The 24,476-nt window shown below is 38.8% G+C and overlaps 1 protein-coding gene across 1 annotated transcript in view; it reads left to right on the top strand.

Moving 5' to 3' along the window:
* Positions 1–24,476, top strand: part of reln (reelin) — a 376,800-nt gene that overhangs the window by 184,052 nt on the left and 168,272 nt on the right. Inside the window, 5 exon segments of the mRNA XM_055173428.2 lie at positions 14,972–15,023; positions 15,148–15,244; positions 15,331–15,571; positions 16,720–16,865; positions 17,705–17,856. Of these exon segments, the coding sequence (XP_055029403.2) occupies positions 14,972–15,023; positions 15,148–15,244; positions 15,331–15,571; positions 16,720–16,865; positions 17,705–17,856 (688 nt within the window).

Raw genomic sequence — 24,476 nt, 5'->3', positions numbered from 1 at the left:
ACTATACAGTATGCGGTTTCGGACGCAAAACTGCAAATGGATTTTATATTCTGAATGCTTGAATCAACGCGAGCTCTCTGGAGAACGTGCATTTTCACATACAGGTAGGAATTATATGATTCAGACATATTTTAATCCCTTTCTTTTATTTCAGTGATATATGGCACGACAAGTTTAATTCCCTTTTTCATCAATGTAATACATTGTAAACGTATTAGTTTGTAAAGACGTCAGTTTCGCGTCCTCGGGTAGCAGTGATCGTTTGGCATCGGTATTTTAATTAATTACGAAATTTGTATTTTATTTTTAAATTGCTATCTTGTGTTTCTGGCGCATTCGCGGATTAATGACTCATTTGAGTCGTTTTCATTACAAAGTGTTGCAAATAAATGAGTCTTTTGAGTCGACTCTTTACAAAGCGAATGGGCCAAATGTTTTAAAGTGGTACGCGAATCAGTTTGAATGAATTGTTCAGATCGCTTCAAACACGGAATCGTCCGAAGCTGTTTTACTCGTAACCTATGTAGAAACATGCAGAATATAACCAGTGTTGGGTGACGTGGAAATGTATTTACCAATCTTTTAACTAAAAGCAAAACTTCACACATGTACCCGCCATTACATACGCGCGACCGCCGACCTGTTCGTCGTCAGACACAGTTAAACGCGTGCAACCTCCAGAAACACTGTAGCACAGATTGAAGAAAATCCATCGATGATTGACGTCTGATTCGCTGTTTAATGTACTGTATGATGTAAGTGATTCTCACAAAACACACGTGACATGACAACGTAAGAAAACATGAGTTTTGTCTAAGTGTAAACTGTCAATGTCCTCAGACCATCTTAGGAGATTCCAACTTTATACATATACAAAACAAAACTGTTGTCAGTTTACTTGTCTGATATTTCAGCTACAAGCTACATTTTTCTGTATACTGTTGGTGTATGTTGCAGTTTTACACATACTGTAGAAATGCCCTTCATAAGTATTCTTCTGTTTGCTGTGGAGTCAAGAAATGTCTAAACATTAAAAGATGAACATGAGACAAAAGTACAGAATCTGTCGCATTATTTTTTTTAATGGGCACTGAGCTGTGTCCTGATTGTTTACACATGAAAAGCATAAAATATGTAGGATCAGTTTGATTCACTTATGTGCATTTGTGTACAATACACATAAGTCAGCATTTAATGCTGTTGTTCTTTGTTGTTAAAGCATGTATGTGTTGAAACATAAACAAAGGTTAATAAAATGTGACATTCTAAACTTCTGGTATACTGATATTTATCTTACCAATTTCTGGTCTCCACATCAAACAGAAAAATCTTGTCTTTATTGTTCTGATACTTATGGAGGGCACTGTGTGTGTGCGTGTGTGTGTGTGTGTGTGTGTGTGTGTGTGTGTGTGTGTGTGTGTGTGCGTGTGTGTGCATATATCTAGATTTATTTTTTCATGAGTAACTAGTAACTCGCTACTTGAGTATTATTTTCATTGCATACTTTTTACTTCTACTTGAGTAATTATTTATTTAGTTACTTTTACTTTAACTTAAGTAAAGTTTTTGGCTACTCTTTCCACCTCTGTTAAAATCTTCATGAATCTAGGCTGAGTTTGCCACGTTGAAGCCTAAATAATCAGACAGATAGTAAGTTAATCGCCCATCGCTCACAGCCCAGCACCTGCACCACTGCATGCGTATCGCGCTGACAAACATACACCTGATTTTACTGCCCTGACGAAATCTAAAAGTATAATTTCTCTTATTAGAAGCTAGCCTAATGTTTGCCAGTTATTAAAATGGCGGTTGTAGTTTAAATAGAGGTCGTGAAATAATTAGCATTGACAAAAAACTGCATAAAACAATGTTATATTCCATATTGTAAACTTTTGGTTATGTGTACTTAAGTGAGTAAATAAGTTAAATTCTCAATAAGTGTGATATGGCTCTTATTTACCCCTTTAAATGTAGAATAAAGCTTACTCGGGTATCTTACAATGCACTTATGTTGTTATGCAGTTTTAAAATACAAAATACGAACATTTCTGGATGTAGATAAAGCCTACTTGGTCATATTACAATGCACAAGTTTTGTTGTATGCAGTTTGAAAATACATGTTTGTAGAAAAAGTATATTGTACAATGCACTGATTTTGTTGTTATGCAGTTTCAAAATACAACATGAGTATGTTTAAATGTATATGTAGTCATCATCACTGATATATCTCTGGCCCTCATGACAAACTAATTGAATAGCCCTGTCGTAGATGCTCAACACACAATCATATTCATAAATAGTAAAGAAATGCAATGATATTAGGCTATCAGTGCTGCTGTCGCTCTCTCCTATCGCTTATTTTAAAAATGAGCTTATGATCAATAAAATGCAGCTTATATCTGCTGCTTTTGGTGACGTGAACTCTGGCCTACATTAAAGGTGCAGTGTGTAATTTCTGGAAGGATCTCTTGACAGAAATGCAAAATAATATACAAAACTATATTATCAGTGGTGTATAAACACCTTTCATAATTAACCGTTATGTTTTTATTACTTTAGAATGAGACGTTTTTATCTACATACACCGAGGGTCCCCTTACATGGAAGTCGCCATTTTGTGCTCCCATGTTTCTACAGAAGCTCTTAATGGACAAACTTTTTTATTAAGTTGTCTCCAATCATGACATGTTTGTCCTGTGGTGGCTACCGTAGCTTCTCTATGCATTTCAAAAGCGAGGGGTGAGCTGTGAACTGAGCTGTTGGTTGCAATTTGGAACCTCACCACTAGATGCCGCTAAAATATACACACTGCACCTTTAAGTCTCATGTTTTTAAGATTATCTTAAAGTTCCACTGTGTAGGATCTACTCCCATCTAGCGGTAAATTCTATATGACAACCAACTGAATAATACTTTCTAGCCCCCCCCCATTCGTAACACGTTTTAACTCGTACGGTGGCCCGGCCGTGTCATGCCAAGGTTAACATGGCTTCCAGTAGCTACAAAGCAAAAGCAATGAAAAAAATGAACAATTTGCAATGTCCTTTGCCTGTGATCCGTCAAAGCACACAGATTTATGTTAAACATGGAAAAAGTCTGATTTTCATGATATGTCCGCTTAAAATCACATACAACAAGCAACCATAAACGTAGCTTAGACACTCCTTTTTCATCAACGCGAGGAAAAATATCCCAGGGGCTGTTACACTTGGTATTAAGATGCGTTTTCATCGATCGGATCACAAGTGGACGAGAGAGACACATCACGTTTACACCTGGTATTTAAATCCGTCTCTTTTTGTCCATTTTTGACCGCTTCTCTTCAGATTACTGAGGAGATGGTCTGTGGACGAGTCCCTCTCCTGTCATTTAATCATAAGCGGGAGTAATGACGGGTTTCAATGGACACAAACTAATGTTATGTCAGAGTCCAATGCTTATGTTTTAAGTAAACATGTTACATGTCAGTGTATATGAGAGCTTTCTCTGATATTGATGCTTTCACGTATTGAAACTAGGGATGCTCCGATCGATCGGCCACCGATCGTAATCGTCCGATAACGGCATTAAATGACGCGATCGGCACTCGCTAAAATTGCCGATCTCATGATGAGCCGATCTTTTTGTTTACTTTTGTCATCATAGCGTTCCTGATGCGGCTGCAATTAGAGACCATTTTACACAGTGCGAGCATTTTGTAACCCGTTGCTCATGTGTGACGTGCAGATCTGGATTTCTCTCTATGCCTTTACAGAGATATGCGTATTTTCTATGAGGACGCGCTCCGGTCCTCAGCGCGATGCGTCTTCACATACCTATCAAACAGCATATACAGCACATATCGATAGCGGACAATTGCATCCTCATGCCGAAAGTTTATTTGCATTCGTTTTAAAGTTTTGAAGGTTTAAACTTCCATTTTCCTCACAGCTGCTCTTGTTTGCGGACACCCGCGGCACGCATACACAGAAGTCATCAGTGCATGTGAACGGAGTGACCTCTCTCACGTCTTAAAGCTACAGTATCCTAATTCATCTCTCAATAAAATTACTCTCTGTTCATTCATCAGTGAAGAACTGTTGTACTTCATACGAATGCGTGTATATTTAATTCATACAGTAAAGAAAAGACTGTGAAGTGTTTTATTTTAATTACTTTTAACAGACATAAACCTTTTTAAAGGCACATTTCTCTTTGGAAGAAGAAATATTTGGTGTGCTTATTTATTTGATTCTCTATTAAAACAATAATATACCTAATTTATAGTTAGTTTCATTTCTACAAATAGTGCAAACTCTGCTAGATTATAGATAAAAGATTCCCATTCCACTTTCATTCTGTGATCGGCACTGATCGGCGATCGGAGCATCTCTAATTGAAACCAAACTTTGAACATGAACTTGGGACTCCAATGTGATAATGCACAAGATAAAAAACATTTTAAAATTTTACATTTCACAAATCAAGTTAGTGACCGCACCAGAGCAAGCACACTTTTGCGGTTCCTCTGGAAGTGCATTTTCTAGTTTAAAAATGTGAGTCTTTATTGAAATTTGGAAGAAGAATAATTCACTGTAAAGGAATAAGGACTTTAAGTGATATATACAAGGAAGCAAGATACGCGTCAAAACTGGTGGAAAACAAATAAGAATAACACATGTTCCTTACATGTAAGTCAAAAGCTTTCTACGTTGTTTAAGCAAAAAGAAATTACTGCAAGTGCACATTATAGAGCACGTTAGAAGAACGTGCACGTGGAGTCAGAAGAGCTCATTTGCCACGGATCATGTCATGCAATGTTGTGTTCAATGAAGTTACATGAAGGGAGATCGATCATATTACTGCATTAAGTGTTGATGAACAACTTAATTCATAAGTTAACTTGCACGTGTTGAAGTTTAATATAATGGTGGACGGCAAAGACGACGATGAAGATGCAATTACACAGACTCAACGCAAGAGGGCGCCAACCGTCAAGGAAGTTTGGAAGAGAAACTCCACTTAAAAATAAATGCCAGAAGAAGCAAGTTGAGACAATTAACTGTAAAATCAAACGAGATTTAATTGCTCATGGAGAATGCTTGCAATTTACTTGATGTGGAAAACATTCAGTTTAAAGTCTACAAACAGAATTTGTAGAATTTGTTGAAATTAATGGATCAGTGTTGCTGTATTTAATTGATGAAGAGCATGATGCAGATCAGAATTTCTGGTTTCAACCTAAATTATTATGCTGCCAAAAATTCATGGAAAAAGTGGACTTGTGGATTAAAGAAACAAAGAAAAGCTTTAAGATGTCTCAAACTTGTGACAATGAAGTCACAGCTATGGACAGTATTTCAATGGTGTCTTGCAAGTCAAACACTTCTAATAAGTCAGGAAGTAAACCAGCTTCTGTTTCCAAAAAATCCTCAATATCTAATGCATCCACAGCTCGTCTTAAGGAAGAAGCTAACAGAGCAGCTTTGTTGGCTAAAGCAGCCACTTTGAAGGAAAGGCAGGAGTTGGAAATGAAAGAGGCAAAGTTAAAGGCTGAAATGGAAAAGTTGGAAATAGAAACAGCTCTTGCAATGTCTTCAGCTAAAAGTAAAGTGTATCAAGTTTGTGAAGATCAGCAACAGTATGCAGGTCAAAATGAGGCTATTCAAGCAGCTGCTGTATGCATTCCAAAACTGGAGCAATATGAATGTGACAAATACAGTGTATCATCAAGACATGTCAAAAAGTAACCGCATCATGAGGTAACATACCCAAGTATGCCTGTAAGTGTCAGACCTGAGAAAACAAATACTTCTAAGGAAAAGTCAGCAGCAGTCAATGAACTATATGGCCGTAATAATGAAACATCAGAACTTCAAAGAGTGATGCAACGTCAGACAGATATCACAGCAATGCTAGTGAAGAACCAACATATGTCCTGTCTACCTCAACGTGATGTTCCTTTGTTCATGGAGATCAATGAAACTTTTGCAGGAGAAGTTTGGAAATGAACTACAAATTGCAACAGCCTTAATGCAAAAAACATTCAAATGGCCTGAAATAAAGTCTGAAGATGGAAAGTCTTTAAGTGCATTTTCATTGTTCTTAATCACTTAATATAATGGAGGACATCGAATATATGGATGAGTTGGATAATCCTACCAACATGAGGATTATTATCTCAAAGCTACCATACAAGTTGCGTGAAAGATGGAGAGCATATGCTTACGAGTATGAGGAGCACAACAGAAGAAGAGCCAAGTTCATTCAGCTGGTGGAGTTTGTTGACCGACAAGCAAAGGTAATTTCAAACCCACTTTTTGGAGATCTGGATGCTTTGGCAGGTGATAAAAAACACACCAACAAGTTTCTTCAAGGAACCAAGCAAAAAAGAGTAGGAAAAGAAAGTGAAAGATTTGCAGGTGTCAGAGACTTGGATTTGAGTAAAGATGCACTTCCTGCAGAGAGAGCATTAGGAGTGTTATGGTGTGCCAATTCAGATGTGTTCAGATTCAAGATTAATTTGAAAGAAAAACCTGTAAACAGAAGAGGAATCCTGTCAGTCACAATTCAATTCAATTCAATTCAATTTTATTTATATAGCGCTTTTCACAATACTTAATTGTTTCAAAGCAGCTTTACATTAATAGAAGCAGTAAAGGCACAGAAAAATGACAGATAGCACAACATAATACACAATAGCATAAGCAGACAAATTTGCTGCGACTATGACTCAACATTATAAGCGAGCGTATTACTAATGTAACGTCTAGAAGAGGAAGCTAAGTTAAGCCCAAGAAGGCTGCCTCCCCGGGGTAAAAAAAACCCCTAGGAGAAAAAAAACCCGGGCTGTTTAGCCGAGGAAATAAAAAAAAAGTCCTAGGAGGGAAAATCCCTTGGGAGATATATATGTACATACACACATATAAACGGATAAGGAGATTAAGCGGAGATTAAGCGGGTCCTGCCGGTGATCGTTGGTCAGGCATCAGCTGGGCATCACGTTGAAGGACGACCAGTAGATCAGAGGTGTGCCGACTTTCACATCTACCCCAACTGGGTCTGTTTGTCCCATTGTCCTCGGGGTCGAGAACGAGACAGGGAGAGAAAAACAAAATCATATTAGCGTAGGGGCCGTTCACATGTAATGCAAGTGTCACACAGTGATGTGGTTAAATCAGCTTAGTTTCAGACAGACTAACTATTGCGGCATAATTATATTATTTACAAGACCACGAGAAAGCGCCAACATCGCAACCTGACCATACGTGCCAGCCCGTTTGACTAAGGCCGGAGGCCCCACTGTCGTTGTTAATGCAGGTTCAGTGGCAAACGGGTCTGTGTGGCATCCTATTCACAAGACACACGAAAGTTCCAAAATCGCAACCCGACCATACGAAAAGATAAGGTTTTAATTTATTTATTTGGTTGGTCTGTGTTATGACCGCGAGTGCTTTGTTTCGTACAAATAACTATTTCGAGTTAAGTACCTTTACTAGACAAATTATGCGAATGCTTTGTTGAAACAATATGGTTAAAACAATATGTTTCTGTTCAGGCAAGAACCACATGACATCCCTCAGACCAGTGTCTCCTTTCCATAACCTATTTGACCCTTGGCTATTTGCTAATACTAAAACCCTTTGTGCCCTGAAACATGAATACAGACAGCTGGTCCAGATGATTCTTTAAATGAATACACACAGCTGGGTTGCAATAGCAATCCCATGGCAAACAAACTCCTGGCCCACACACAGCATAACACATGACACAAATAATGCATAACTTCATGGTAAACAAATTGCATGTGATTATAATGGTAAACTCATATTCATGTAGATTGGGCAGATTGGGCAGATACTGCATAACTTCATGGTAAACAAATTGCATGTGATTATAATGGTAAACTCATATTCATGTAGATTGGGATTAAAATAAACTTCTTCACCATATGCATACGGCAGCTGTTACGAACACTGGTCGGTCATAGGATTAAATAATGCTGACGTTGTTCCATGATTCTGTGGTATTTGTAGGAGTTTTATTCAGCGACCACAAGTCTGACGTTTGGACGCGTGCTTATAATGCCGCAAGCGAACGCAGGTCATGTGATCATCCGAACAGCTGATGATAGCTGGACAGGGTGGGTTTTTAATTCTCATCTCCATAAATATATGTAGTAGTAAAAGGCTAAACATCAATATCCATTGCTGATAGTTTCTCGTCATTGTGGAAAGCGCAGTTCCGAGCAGTTCCCACATGAATTTTATGTGACCGGAGATGTGTTATTTTGTAAGTTTTGTCAACATTTGCGTTCACTGGCAGCGCAAAGATACATGCACTCTCTCATCCATGTCTCTCTCACTGCACCTCTCTCACGTGCATGCGCTCTACTATCTGACCGAAGTCCGAACACAAATCCTCATGTTTTTGTTCAGTTTTATGCGTTTCAAGTGAGCTGAGGCAAAATAACTGTCCCACTCGCATTTATTATAGGGCCCTAGGGTGTGCTAAAGCTGATGGAAAAAAATCGGTAATGGCTCGGCACAAAAAAATCCATATCGGTCGATCCCTACCTGTAAGTTAACAGTTAAGTGCTGTAAGGTTATCTCATTTAGGATTTTAGTTTACATTTTACAGAGTAGAGAGAATGATTTGCCAGAGCAAAATAATATTGCAATTTGAACATGATCTGTGATGCCAGACTGCACGACTCCCGTCACCAGCTTGGTATTTTGAACCTTTGTAATGATATTATCAATAATCATTTTGAATGACGGTGTAACTCTGTAAATCTATTAACAGTGGGGGAAAAGAGGAGGAATGCAATGTGTTCATGAAATCTTGTTTTGCCCCATCTTCCTTAGAAATATCAATGTTATAGTCACCAAGGAGTATACAGTCTTTTTTAGTTTGTTTAGTAGCTATAGTTTATTTAGTTTATGTCACAAATCTTTGGTCCGCGCGAATTGACCGTTGCTGCGGAAAACGCGCAAGTTGAAAAATCTGAACTTCTGCGGGTTTCCGCGCTGCGTTAACCAATCAGGACCTTGCTGTAGTAGTAACATGATTACAGGAAACGAGTGGAGTGGAGTCTCAGTGAAGCCCCTCCCATGACGCGAATTTCCGCGTGAATGTCTCGAATGACTAAAATTTCATGCGCAAATGAAGCGCGTGAACTCAAATGTTCAAGCGTCCAACTACGCATGATTAGCGCACTTTTGCCACCTCTACCACGGCTTGTGGGAATGCACCATAAGACTACAAACACTGATTCCTCAGTTTTCCAATGGGATGGCTATGGGTGGGTCCCTATATTCCACTCACGCTACAGAACTATTACAGATCAGTGGGTGGGACTTGCGGAAATACATGAACACTCGAAAAGAAATGGTCAGCCGCCATCTTTCTGCTAAGCTTAGCTAGCAGATGATGTGGAGCGAGTCAGACTTCATGTTACAATAATAGTGGAGGATAATCAATATTGGAAGAGGGTAATTTCGCAAGCGTGATGCTCTAATCCGCTGTTCGTGGCTACCTTTATGAGCCACAATACAGTGAAGAGCTGCGGCAGATGGAGGAACAGAAGTCAGAGAAGCCCGGGGAGGAGGCCGCAGCCACGGCCTCTGCTGCGTAGAGGAGCCTGGACTGCCTGTACTCTCGCTGTACTTCTGTAGGAATTTTCTGCATCAGATCAGGATATGGACGTTTGTGTGATGAATGATTCCGGGAAGAGAGGTACTTTGGGTCTGGGCATGTTTGTTTCACAGACGCGTTTTGGCTCACGGGCACAGACGATGAGCCAGCGCGTCTAGGAGTAAACATATTGTGCGGTGGACGCATTTGTTTGCAGGGTGCGGCATTTTCTTCTTTGGGATTATTTATATGTTTGGCCAAGCACTCTCAAAGATAAATAAGAAACTGAGTGAAGTCTGCTCCTAAGACACAATTTGTTTGTGTGGTGAACCAACCACTCAAGCTTTGTACTGTATATGGACACCGGTGTTCTTGATACATATTTTAGAATCCAAAACTGAAAGCGACGGCCAAAGGGATAAACGGACGTTTGAGTGTTTTATAAAGTGAGTGTTTCTATTTTCTTTTTTTATACTACTTTGGCATGAATGTAAACAATAGTATATAGCTGAGCATTTCTGATTAGTGGGAGTGGCTTGCAGAGCTGTGCATTGTGGGAGTTGTAGTTTTCCATACAAATGCGCCCTAAACTCACTTTGTCTTTTCTCGGTCAAATAGGCACCAAATTCTAAATTTATGTTACATTTCAACTACAAATATGACCCACTTTAATAAAGATTAATGTTTCTACCGACTGTAAGGAAAGACAGAGTCAGGATCCCAATGCAAAAAGGTACTTTTATTTGACAATAGAAGATAACAGAATAAACTGCTGATGGTTAACGAAGAACAGAAGATGCCTCGACTTTCCACGGCCTTCCTCGACCCGGGGAATTACTCGGGTATCTGAACCCCGATCTCACACCGAACAGAGAGATAGGAGATGCCCCGCCCGTCCTCAGCACGGGGAACTACACAAGCGTCTTGACCCCAATGTCACACCGAACAGAGAGATAGGAGATGCCCCACCCGTCCTCGGCACGGGGAGCTACACAAGCGTCTGGACCCCAATATGGGGTGAGGCACGTAGGCCGCTCCTGTGCGCGCCGCAGCACAGAAGCCCGCATGATCGGACACTCTTTACCCTACCACCGGGAAGAGACCAACCAAATTACCATGCCTCCGCAGCGGGAAACCACAGGTGGAGAAACAGGAGGGTTGATGGGCTGAGCCAGACGGGCTTTCCACGGCAATCTATGGATATACAGAGAAACAGTCATTAGAACCCGCAACTGGGCATATCCTTAAGGGCGAAAACTCTCTTGCTTGCTGAGATGGCAACAGATGGCAAAAGTCTCTGAGGGAATATAGTCTTTATAAATCCAATAGCAGGTCGTAATCCACAGCTGAGAAAAAACATCCACAGGAGATCAAACAGCAGCTGTATCTCTGAAATAGCGAACAGCAGATAACACAGACTGAATATTAAAGATAACTTGACTAGACAAGACAAGATACGGCGACATACATCAAAAGCACATCAAGTACATTTAATGACGGACTCGCAAATACTGAGGGGAATAAAGCGAGCTTTATACTACTGCCGATTGGGAATAAACAAGCTTCAGGTGAGATGAAGCGGTGAGGAAATCACAGAGAACCAGGAACACCTGTGTGGGGCGCGCGTGTGAATCTGTCAACAACTACAAAACAACACAGGGAAACAGGGCATACAGCAAACCGGTAAGACCGAAATCATGACACCGGCGAAATGTCCCTTTAACTCTTTCCCCGACATTGACGAGATATCTCGTCAATCAAGAGAAAACGCTTCCCCGCCAATGACGAGTATTTCCGCAATACAATCCACTAGGTGGCGCCCTTCCGCAACTTTTTAAAACCGGAAGTATTGCCCTATGGCAAGCTGCTGCATGTCCGTGTCTGTTTTAAAGATCGCTCTGAATAGGATCTCTATGAAAAGTCCGTCTCAAAAATGGAATTATCTCAGCTTTTTGCTCAAAATGTGGTGTATTTGCAGAAACCTACCCATATTCAAAAGCTGATTACAAAAGAACTACTCAAGGTAGGATGAAACGTTTTTTTTTTTTTTTTTTTGAAAGCAGAGGGTCTGTTCTTTCATTTGGTATATTGTATGTTTATATATTTGAAAAAGAACATTTTCTGGAAGGCATTAAACTTTTGTGAAAATCATGAAAAACGCTGGCGCTGGTTGGCAACATTTTTAAAAAACGCTGGCGGTGAAAGAGTTAAGGTATCAGCAGAGCAAGCTGGAATCTGCAGACTTTTTTGCTTTTTCTGTGGAAATTTTTTGGAAAAATCTGCGGAATTTTAAAAGATAGCAGAGAATTTAAGCCATAAATATTACAAAATAACATCTAAAGTAATTACTTTTTAAAGGCGAGTCCTCTGAATAAAACTAGACCATGATAAACCAGATAATATGCATGTCAAGATAGAATTATATTTTGTAGTGCTGGGCAAGTTTTGATCGCGATTGAACGCATACAAAATAAAAGTGATTTTTGGCATAATATATGAGTATGTGCTGTGTGTAATTATTATGTATAAATAAATACACACACATTCATGTATGTATTTAAGAAACATTTACATGTTTATATATATATTTATTTATATTTTTATATATTCTATATTAAAAATAAATTAAAAACAATTATATATAAGTAAAACAATTCTGAAATGAATATATGAATGTGTGTGTGTGTGGTTAAATATGCACGGTTATTGGACACAGTACACGCACATGTGTTGTGCGGAAGATCACTTTTATTTTGTATTATTAATCTTTGCCCAGCACTAATATTTTGTATATAAAATTACATATATTATTGTTTATAGTGTTATATATTATAACCAAATAAAAAAGCTTGTGTTAATACGTTCTCATTATGAATTAAGCACTGATGAAGATAATTTCATCATTTTTACAACGCAACATAAACTTTATATTAAACATAGCAAGAGCATTCGTCTTGTAAACGGATTTGAAATGATCATGTGCTGAGTGCTAACTGTTGCGTCACATAGACGACAGAGTCCAGTGAGAACTGCTTAACTCAGGGGTAAGTTTTATTTAATCTCAAATATCAAATGATTAATGCTTTCTATCATTAAGGTTGAAGAATTCATGGCAGGTGATCTTAGATTATTCCTTAATACAGAATTTCTCCAGACCCTTCATATGTTGCTGCTTTCTACTCTTCAGTCATTTTCTGAATAGTTCAGGTCAGGGAACTGGGATGGCTATGGCGGGACTTTGACTTTGTGTCAGAGACCTTGCAAATGGAGGTAGCAAAGAGGATTAAATAAAGGGGTGTCCATATTTATGCCCAATGAGTATTAGAGAATAAATATTTATATTGTAATGTAATTTCCCCTCCACTTTCAATTGTTTTACTTCAATGAAACATTATATTTTTGTGATTTTTTTTAAATGAAAGCTTAAAAAGAAACAGATTATTTTTTATAGCTTTCTTTGCTCATATTTACCAAAAGTTCACAAACTTTTGAGCCTCACTGTAGTCGCAACAATTCGACAGCAGATCAGCAAATGAGTGGATCCTTCACTTTTGAATAAGTTTATGAGAGAATTAGGTTACAAGCGGTGAGTTAAAGATGAGCAAAAACATTTATCAAGAGCGCGAGACGCAGCCTGCTTCTCTAGTTACCACATATCGTGATGATGTTATGTTGGGGATGTTTTCCTCAAAATCAATTTTCTAAAAATACTTCAGTGTGAACAGGGCCTAATATGATCTTGGACACTGCTGTCAGGATTGACTTAATAATGTCTGTTGTGCTTGTGCAAACACAGGCAGAAAAGTGCAAGTGTCCATGCCTGTTTTGAAACAAGGGCTGGGGAACAGGTGTGAGTGATTAGAACTCTGGCAATTGTAAATATTGTGTGGTAAGACAGCCTGATGTAGTCGTGACCAACCCCCCTCTTCACAGCTTACTCCAGAAGTCCGAGGACTTTGATGCCGGGGTGGACGAGCTTGGTATCTTGGAGCAGGGCACTGTGGGTGAGAGGCATTAAACTCTGTGAGCAGGTTGGGGTCTCTGTGCATCTACATGAAGCTGTTGATGGCAAATGACTCTTTGGGGGTGTTGATTGTGCTAAGTCCCAGACTCCCTTGCACTCCTGGAACAAGTGACGCTGATGTTGACGGAAGGAACATCAGAGGGTTTAGCGGTCCAGGCTAACATGGGAGCTTGGTAGCCAAGTATGCACTGGAACGGGGTTAGGCCCATGGATGGTTGCCGGAGGGAGTTCTGTATGTATTTGGCCCAGACGATTACAGGAGTGTTAGTGATTGTGACAAAACTTATGGAGGTAGCAACAGATTTCCTGGATTAACCTAACCTTAAAAGCAGGGTTTAGAAGGAGATAACCCAGGGTTAAGCGCAATGTGAAAAGCCCTATTGTGTGACTGTCTGGAGTCAGGTTTCTCAACTGAATATTATACCTGTTCGATCTCTATGACTGGACAAGAAACCAAATAGATGACATTATTGTAATATTAAACACAATCAGAGTTTGCTTAGTTATGAAAATGTATTAATTAGTCTTATATTAAATTGGTTTTTAAATATGTAAATTAGCTTGCTCCAGACATTATATGCCAATTAATATCAAAACAGAGTAGTAAGGGGATCATTACATAAGGTGCAACTAATCAGAATTGCACAGTATCAAAGAGAGAAACTAAATGCACAATCCACATGTTTAGTTTAAGGTACACTGTTTTGGAAAAGCCTGCCAACTGAACTGAAAATGGAATTAATGAGTTGAACATTTTTCAAAAAAAAAGTGGTTCAAACAAAAGCAGGTTTGTGAACACCAGTGGTCATACACAATCTCAGCTATTTGTATATGAAGAGTTTGGTTCCAAAATCTTTACTAATAATGTGTTTTTATACCAAGAAAGTGACAAGATGAATACCAATATTTTCTGTTACAAACGTTCACATACCATCTTTAGGTTATTCCTATCAAAATCCATAATTCGATTTTCAATGATTAATTATAAAAACTGATACATTTTCGTTGACTTTGAGTAAAATAATGGAAAGTTTTTCATAAGATCCATAAGAGTACCTGGTATTTATTGTCCCCACAAAGATAGGAAATTTTGAGGTCCCCATGAGGAAACAAGTCTATAAATCAAACAGAATGATGTTTCTTGAAAATGGTTGGGATTAGGGTTTGGGGAAGGGAATAGAATAGAATATACAGTTTGAATGGTATAAAATAACATTACACCTATTGAATGTCCCCACAAAACATGGAAACCAGAATGTGTGTGTGTGTATATGTGTCAAATAAGAAGTTCATGATTTTATTAAGGATGTTGTCATTTTTCACCCTTTTAGACTACAGTGGCTCTCAACACAAGCACAGCTTCAATGCTGCAGTTTGCTTTGGGTAAGTATGACTACTTCTTTATCTAGCCATGGGTTTATTATGAAAGGGTTGATGTTCAATGTTTGGAGTGTTAGAAGATACAGGTGTATATATTTTTTCTGTAAACTTGTTTTTTGTCATCCAGGATCTGGTTCTTGCCGGTTCAGTTACTCAGACCCTAATATAATTGTCTCCTGTGGTCAGAACAACTCTGATAACTGGAACATCTTGGAGAAGATCAGGTTTGTTTATACTTTTTCAACATCACATCCTTAATGTTAAATCACATTTACCTTAACCTGACATCAAATCTCTTGCTTGATCACAGAGCTCCTACTAACAGCAGCACAGTGGTCCATCTTTTACCATTGCTTCCAGTGTGTAAAGGGGAGGCCATGCATCTGCGCTGGAGTCAGGAGTCACCTGTAGGACTCGATGGTTACGAGTCTTGCTGGGGTCTGGATAACATTGTCGTGGTGAACGCAGCCCACCGACCCCGTCTGCTGGAGGATAACTTCGACCCTCTGGACACAGCCAACTGGCTCTTCTTCCCAGGGGCTACAGTAAAGGTAGCAGGATCAATAGCATATTAAAATTTATTGCTCAAATAAAATTCTCCATGACATGACAAGGTCAAAGCACATGATGAATGTCAACGAGCACATGTGCTAACCACAGCTTTAAAAGGTCTATTAACAACCCCTCAAGTCCTTAGCAACACATGCAGAACTACCAGAGAGAACAGAGACCATCGTCTTAAACGACTGCATGTAATACATGGTGATATCATTAGAATAGGGACCCTGTAAGTTTGTTTTGGTAAGCCTCTCTCTGCAAGCATGTGAAAATGTGCTAGTGTGGTTCCGTCAAAAAGTAAACTCCTGAGTGTTTGTGGAAGTGTATTTTATTGTAAAATGTTGAAAATCATTGTGCCTGTTTAAAGCACAGCACTAGCATGTGAAGGCAGCATGAGACCTTAAAGTCTTTATTTTTATCCCACAATGCTCCCCCATCTGCTGATAAACACGTATTTCGTATGCATAGAAAGATGATTGACTTTGTAAACTGGTTCAAAAGGTGAACAACATCGCTACTAACTTGTTCTGTGAGAATCTCTTGCTTTGTTATGGCAGTCTGATACTGTCTGCACTGTAGCACGCAAGGATTTGAGACTCCGCCCACCTCTGGAAAACGAGGTGCGGGCACCAGCTCATTTGGATTTAAAGGGATACACACAGAAACTGTGTATTTTTGCTCACACCCATAAAGTGCCTATTTTGACATGCTACAATAAATTATCTATATGGTATTTTGGGATAAAACGTCACATATGTACTCTAGGGACACCAAAGATTTATTTTACATCTGAAAAAGTCCTGTGAAATGTCCCCTTTAAATGAGATCTGGAATGATTCAGTCCAAAACGAAAAATTGGGCATGAGTGCTAAATCATTCAAATTGACCTGGTTGCTTAAATCCAAAAATGAACTAAAACAAAAGCATGGCATGGCATGATCTCACCAAACTGATGGGAACATGAGCGCAATATATACAGACAAGCAACAAATCAGAACAAGAAACATTGGGGGACAGGGAAACAAAAGATGAACATGGCTACACGAGAACAAAAACATAAAAGACAAAAAAACAAAGACAAAAACCTGACAGTTAGACACATCTTTACTGTAACCACTTCTTTTCAATATACATTCAACAGCATGCCTGTCAGTCAGAGGGAAACTCCTTGTACTTTCATGGCGGAGAGGGATTTGAACATAGTTTTGCTTCTACGTGTGATTTGGACCTGCACAGAGAGGAGGGGCGCAGTTATTGGGAGGAGGACTTTGAGGGTCCACTCAGTGGGTAAGTGTGATCGATGTAAACCTCTCATTTCATGTCACCAATTGAGTTTCTTACTGTAGGACTGAACATTAACTTATTCCTCGCCAGCCATTTTTTGAAAAGTTGCCTGCCAGCGTTTTTTGTGATTTTCACAAAAGTTTCACAAAATGCCTTCCAGGATTTTCTTCTAAAAATATATAAACATACAAATATATCAAATGAAAGAACAGACTGTCTGCTTTCAAACAAACAATCAAAATGGGGAAAAAAGGGTTTCATCCTGTCTATATTATTTTCTCTGCTTATGAACTCTGAAATGTGGGTATTTTTCTTTATAATCAAAAGGCTGAAATAATTGCAATTTTGTGAATAAATTTGGTTAGAGATCAGTTTCAGAATGATTATCACACATACACAGAGTTTAAAATTAGTAAATAACGTTTTGGCTTCAGTTTTTTCTTAAATTGGGTAAGTGCGCTATTGCAGATTAACATAAAATTCATCAGGAACACATTTTTAGGCAAATGTTTTTTTCTTAATTGACTAGATAACTCATCTGAGAACTATCCTGTGAATAAAATTAATTAAAACTTATAAGGTAAATTGTTGGTCATACATCTTTTGCAAAACAGCTTAAATGGTTACTCTCCAGACCAATATTTAGCAACTTTCAGAGGTGGATCAGGAGACATGTTGCAAACGTTGAAGCAGTATTTACTAACTCTTGCCCTAAGCCCACATTTAAAAAAGTAATAAGGATGATAATACAGAAACATGTCTTTATTATGTAAAATACAATGCCATTCAAATATTGTATTAGACATTTCTGAATTTGTTTAAACTTGAATTCTTTCCTCTAGATGGGACATGGAAGGTGCAGTGTATGGAACTCAGTGTGGAGAGATTGAATCAGGTTCAGCACTTGTATTTCTCAAAGATGGCCAGAGGAAGGTGTGTACTCCATATCTGAACACAACCCTCTACGGCAACCTGCGATTCCACTTTACAATGGGTAAATCTATCTTGTCCAGAAACATTGTTAATATGTGAATTTGAATGCCTATGCTGCTCTTTAACTGTTTATCAGACTTTTTAAAGTTGTTTTAACTTTATTGGAAGAGGAATTCCATGTAAACTGATAGGAACACTTATTAAAGTGTAGATAAATAAAGCGAATCAGAGCCTTTTGGGTGCACATATCGTTAGATTTACAATACATCATTGAAAGTCACTACTAGATGTTACAATTAGGGATGGGCATAATTAATCGACGGTCGATAATTGATTGTTAAGAATTTCGTCGATCACGTTAATTTGTTATCAATTTATCAAATGCATTTTTTTTAATCTAACTCCTGTTTCACAAAAAAGTGCGTTTGTGTATGTGTGCGCGAATCCGTCAAGCACCCGTAGCAGTGCGCTGCTGACCGCTTATTCTGCATATAACACGTTCATGTGATTGACACTTTCTGTGAACACTTTTCTGCATAAACAATAGAACAAAGCATCATTTTTTTTTCACAAAACAATATATTTTAGATATTATTTGACAGACTAGTAAGTGTGGATTAAGGATGTTTAAAATCTCAAGCCTGGTGGTCAGGATCTGAATGGATCAGATCAGCAGTTTTGCAATGCTTTATTTATCTCCACATAAAAATAAGCAGAGTAACTTTGCAAGTCTGCCCTTCCACATTATATATTTCCTACTATGTATGTACAGACCCGTCGCCAGACCTCAGTCTTAAGGGGGGCATATGAAATGCATGGGAGGGCACACTTATTATTAGCCTACTATTAGCAAGCTGAATCACCGCAGTGAACAAGTCCATATCTTCTGAATGTAGTAGTCTGTTAGGCCCGGGGTCGGGCTCCACGGTAGAGGTCTTCACGGGTCCACTTAGATCCGAAAACCCGAGGTCCGACCCGAGACCCGATCGGGTCTAAAAGTTTCACATGTGCCTCGGACACGGGTCGGGTACAACAATAGCGGCATCGGGTCTCGGGTAATTTAAAAATGAATGTGTTTTTTCTGAACGGACCCGAGAAGACCCGAACTCTCTCGCCTGTGTGCGTCAATGTCCTTTTCAAACCTCTCATCTGTTTGCCAAGAGCGCTTGCGACATTGTGTGGTTGTCGGAAGGTTCATTTTCGTTGATACAAACATGTCAGTCAATTATAAATGTACATTTTAGCGGTTACGTTGGCGTCGTCGTCAGATAACAAAGTAAAACCAATGGAGCAGCTCGCCAAATTGGTTGCAAGGCCACCGGAGTTTCTTTCTGTCTGACTGCTGCGCGTCTTTTGGAGACTTGTTGTTGGGCTTTTAACCATTTGCGGATAATATCCATCTTAAAGCGGTATAGCTAAGCGAAAACTCATCCAGTTTAAAAAAAGTGCGGTAACTGTTGAGCGGATACACTGACGTAGGCTACGTCACGTACGTGTCGTACGTAGCCTCGTGATAGGCTGTTGCAGTGTAGCTAGATTCTCATCAATCAAACAAAATCACACCATTGTTTTTTATATTTTTAATGTTTTAATTATAAAGAATACAACATTAATGCAACACAAAATTAGCAACATTAATAATTTAAAATGACAGTATTTTTTTAAATACTGGGGGGGCACAAGCGTCCTTGAGGGCGGGCCCGGCCCCCTAAGGCCCGCCCATAGCGACGGGTGTGTGTATGTATATGATTTCCAAATAATAAACGAGAGTATTCAACGGCAAAAAGCGTCTCATATGGAAATAAATCCTCACAATATTATTATTTCTCAAAACTTTGACAAAAATAAGCAACTGTATTCCTACAGTTATTCAAAAATGCACATATTATTCTGCATATATTTGAATATTATACAAAAGTATTCATATAACGGCACGTTTCATATGGCAAATAAATATCCTCACATTAACATAACAGCATAATGAAATGAATAAGCAGACAATGAAACAGGATTGAAATATAAATTGTATTATTATTATCTAAAAAAAGCAATATTGCTAAAATAATATCTGAGGTAAATGCGTCAAAAACGCTGTTACCCGCACAATAAGTCTAAATGAGCAATAAAAGTGAAAAAAGCATTATTAGGCCATGTCTCAAAACTTTATATGACAAAATATATTTAAAAGAAATGTATACTTACAGTTATTCAAAGATGCACACATTATTCCATATTACTCCCGTTTATGAGCACGTTTGTCTCTGGCCTTGCTCTGTTATGTAATAGATTGACAGGTGCGCATCTCCGTCTTTCAAACATATATAATTTTGTAATTACAACCTTAGGAAAATTAGCCATGATTTTATCATTGTAAAAATGTTTTTTTTTTGCAGATTAAAAACGATTTGTATTTCCGCAATTTTACTACAAATACCATGGTTATGGTATATTGTGGAGTTGGAGACCATAAATGTGTGTTTACTGCTGTTTTACAACAAATAAAAACTAAAAGACTATGTTAGTATAATTAAACAATGGTGAATGGGGCTCACAAAACGCACGCTGTTTCACACATACTCTGTATGCGGAATAAGCCAAGTTAGGGCGAGGTACCTGTGCATCCCGGTCAGTCTCCACGGAGCGGCTGTTTTCGGCGGCGGCTGGACTGATGGTCACCATGGGTTGCGGTTGCGTCTGACCCCAAAACATGCTTTTATTTCTCAAAAAAATCAGTAGACTGGTGCAGAAGTTTTATGCGAATTACTAAAGTTAGTTATTTTTCACGAGGCTTTAAGTAGCCTAATTTGTTATAGCCTAATGTTAGGAAGGCTAATATCTTGCACTTTCTTCTGGGTTGAATAATTTTGAGTTACATTTTGACAAAACCTTTCAGATCTAAGTATTATGTTTTTTGTTTAATTTAATGTTAAACATGAATCTGTTTTTTTTTATTTTGGAACTAATGAGGTCTCTGTTTAAGAACGCTGGCTCGCAGCTGCAGGTTCCGCTGCTTTAGAGCACCGCACATGCATGCACATATATGTTTGAAACATTTAACTGTCTGCCACAAGTTGATCTTGTAATAAAGGTCTCATCAAGGAAAAACACGCTGTATATTTGTATTCATTGCATTTTTTAATTATAAAAGTTAAATAACAAATTTTATTATAAAAATATTAATGATTAATCGATAGTCGATCGTTAATTCTCCCGACGATCGACAAAGAAAACTTAATAGAATGCCCATCCCTAGTTACAATTATTTTAACCTTAAAGGTGGAGTGCACAATGTTTGAAAAACGCTTTGGAAAAGGGAGCCGGGCCGACTACCAAAACACAGTTGTAGCCAATCAGCAGTAAGGGGCGTGTCTACTAACAGACACCCTTGCCGGGGTTGCGTATGTTTGGGGCAGGTCTATCAAAAGAAAGGTCCAGATTCTATTGGGGTAGGGGTGTGTATGTTTAGGTGATTTCAAATGTCAACATTGCTTTTAAACATTGTCCACTCCGCCTTTAAACTTTAGCTCCACTACAATGCAGTGTTCTTAAAAGTATTAAAGCATCTGTTTAAACAACTATTACACATAGTGAAAGACGAGATAACCAACCTGTTTGCTTTCTGTTTTTTTTATTTTTCATCTTTTCGTTTGTGACCAGGGTTGGATGTCTTTTCTTTCATTCAGTCTGCATGTTGCTGATGAGTTTGGCTTCTTACAAAAAGAAACAGCTTTAATAAATCTGATGACAGGTTTCCGTTTCAAAGTGGTGCCTGAACATTTTGGATGTATCGAAGTTGTCACATTTTTTTTCTCTTGCTCTGTTGTTCTGGATCGCCTCAACATAAGTCACCCATAGTTGCTTCAATGCCATATGTTCAAGACCGGGTCAGGTGTCCAAATTAAGATCAGGTGTTGCTAATGTCTCATGTGTAGCTACTCCATTGATGGCTCAGCCAGCCTTGGCTAATTTATCAGCTACCTCCAGAGTGCTGTCTTTTGTTCTTCATTAGTTGCATCTTTAACATCTAATATTTGATGGTGAAGGCAAGGTTAATCCTGATGACTGGCTCCTGTCTGTTGTCATAGGACTTCACTAGACCTTACTGATTACCAAATGTTGCTTGAAAAGTAGTCAAAGAAGTTTTTAATATTTAGTGCTCCCTTGTTGTTACATGGACACAGTTTTGCAATCGTTTCAAGAAGTTTATTCTACCTTCTGATAATCAGGGGGGTATCATGAGGGGCATCCTACAGCGGCTACAAAGGCCAGATGAACTGCTGTCTACATTTGTTGTTCACATGTTGAATTAATTGTAAAAAACAACTCTGCCTCCTCAGTTTGAGCATATCAAGTTCGCATGTAAGCACGCTGTGGAGAAATATGGCTCTCTTTGGCACCACAATAATTCGATGATGGACCTTCTCTTGCATGCACATGAACTTCGTGCTGTCTTAGATCAGTTCCCGCAGACTGTTCACGCAACAAAAGTGGTTCACTGTCTTAAGTGTTTACCTCTGGGGTTTACTTCTCATAACTGGTTGACCTGTAGACTGACTCAGAATGTTGTTCCAGTTGGTAAACTTGATGGACAAGTAGAACTGCCTGTCAAGATTGAGAGTTCAGAGCAACTAATTAGTGCACCTTAGGCAGGGGTTGTAGACCCGGGTGCTTCAGTTAGACACAAAAAAAGATGAGGATGAAATGTTTTCAACATGAGCCAGAGCATGCTGAGAGATTTGAGACGAGTCAAGTAAGTGAGGCTCAAATCTGATTTCAGGGGAGAAGTAGCTATCTGAAACGTCCTTTATTGAAATCATAATTGAGCCTCACTTACTTGACTCGTCTTAAATCTCTCAGCCAGGTCTTGGCCACGTTGAAGACATTTCATCCTCCCCTTTTTCATGTTCAGTTCAATTTTCATGTCCAAGTACTTAAAGCTACACTGGATACCGCTGTTTCACAAAATGTCTCTGGCGAAAATTTCAGAATAACACCTTGGCCACCACCTCCTTTACTACTTGCTGATGGAGCAATGTGTTGTCCATCAGTGTTAGTTTGGTTACAGTTTGGTCTTTTTTCCCTATGTTTTTACCATCGCTTTACAGTCATTCATAACCTTTTAACTCTCTTCTTGGAATGTGTTTGTGATTAGAGCCTCTGTCGTGACTTAAGTTCCTTCCAGAAAAGTTGTTCTTGGTGACATGACAGAGACTTGTCTATCTGGAGAGATCTAGATTGTATGCCAAAATTGACGTGGCTACATTGGAGGAGGGGGAAAACTTAGCTTGCTGAGTTACTGAAATCATTCCATGATTTGTTTGATGGGCATCTTTACCAGACATTGTTGGTTGAGCACAAAATTATTACAGGACAGACCGAACTTATCCATCATATCGTGCCTTGTCTGCAAATTGACATAATGCTAAAGGAATGCATAATTAAACCAGCATGTGGGCCGCTCCAGTTGTCATTGTTCCAAAACTGTCTGGGGAACCTAGATTTTGTATGGACTACCAAGGGCTAAAGGAATCTTCGATAAATAAAACTGCTTTTACACAGTGGGCTGTACCAGTTCCGTGTTCTACCTTTCAGTCTTTGCAATTCCCCAGTCACTTTTCAGAGGGCTGATGAACACAGTGCTGGCAGGCCTTATTTACAAATCCTGCACAGTTTATCTCAACAATATAGTAGTAAAAGGTTAAAGCAGTGCTTGATTTAGCTACTTCAGTAAATGTTAATCCTCTGGGGTCGACTGCAGCGCAGTCGCGAGATGGTGCCAGGGGGGCCCCAGTTTTATGACATTTTATAAAATACATTCATTTATCATGAATTCTCTGTGATTAAACCTATAAAAATAAGGCTACTAACCAACAGCACTACTTTGTATAATTTAATGTTTTGCTAAATTAAAATGTTAAATTTTAGAACAGTTTCTTGTCATAAATTTTCTTTGGGGGGGCCGCAAAAGAACGCACCGTACACAAGGGGGGGCGCACGTGAAAAAAGTTTGAGAACCACTGATTTAGGATACAGTATTAAAAAAGTTATATCATGTAATCATGCACAAACTGAATTTGACTTTAACCACATTATTGGGACCATCCCTGAGGAAAGCCAGGTGAGATTTTGATACAGCAAGAGGGAAGACATAAACGATTTCAACATGCTTTTCATTTATTTGGCAAAAAAAGAGAATGTGTATTGCCATCTACATTAACTTATGTGCCTTTTAAGCACACAAAGATAACTTGCATTTATCAAAATGCCAACTTCAGTGTAGCTCTTAGATTTATCACTGAGAGGCTGCTTAAATACTGCAGAGAGTATATAGACGAGATAGAAACATAACGTTTACACCTGTAATATTTAGTCCGTCTCTTTTGTTCACTTTTGACCACTTCTGTCCTGATTACTTTGAGGGGCAATTTATGAAATAAGATCGCGCAACTTTCACACGCTAGCAAAATGAAACTACGCGGAAATCAGCCGCTTTTGTTTTATCAATGAAAGGCTAAAAATAGCACTGTTTGTGTGTTCACTACCTTAGATTAGGTAAATGGTCGGAGAGAAGGCAGTCTCCTGTGGCTGTTCGAACACATTCAACCCATAGACTGCAGTACTATTGTTTTATTCCGCTGTCATCATACGACGCTGGTGCATCCACCAACTCCGGGCAGACTT

This window comes from Misgurnus anguillicaudatus, chromosome 15 (assembly GCF_027580225.2).
Source record: "Misgurnus anguillicaudatus chromosome 15, ASM2758022v2, whole genome shotgun sequence".
In the NCBI taxonomy this organism is placed as follows: domain Eukaryota; kingdom Metazoa; phylum Chordata; class Actinopteri; order Cypriniformes; family Cobitidae; genus Misgurnus; species Misgurnus anguillicaudatus.
The sequence above is the reverse complement of the archived record's forward strand: the minus strand, read 5'-3'. Positions and strand labels throughout refer to the sequence as shown.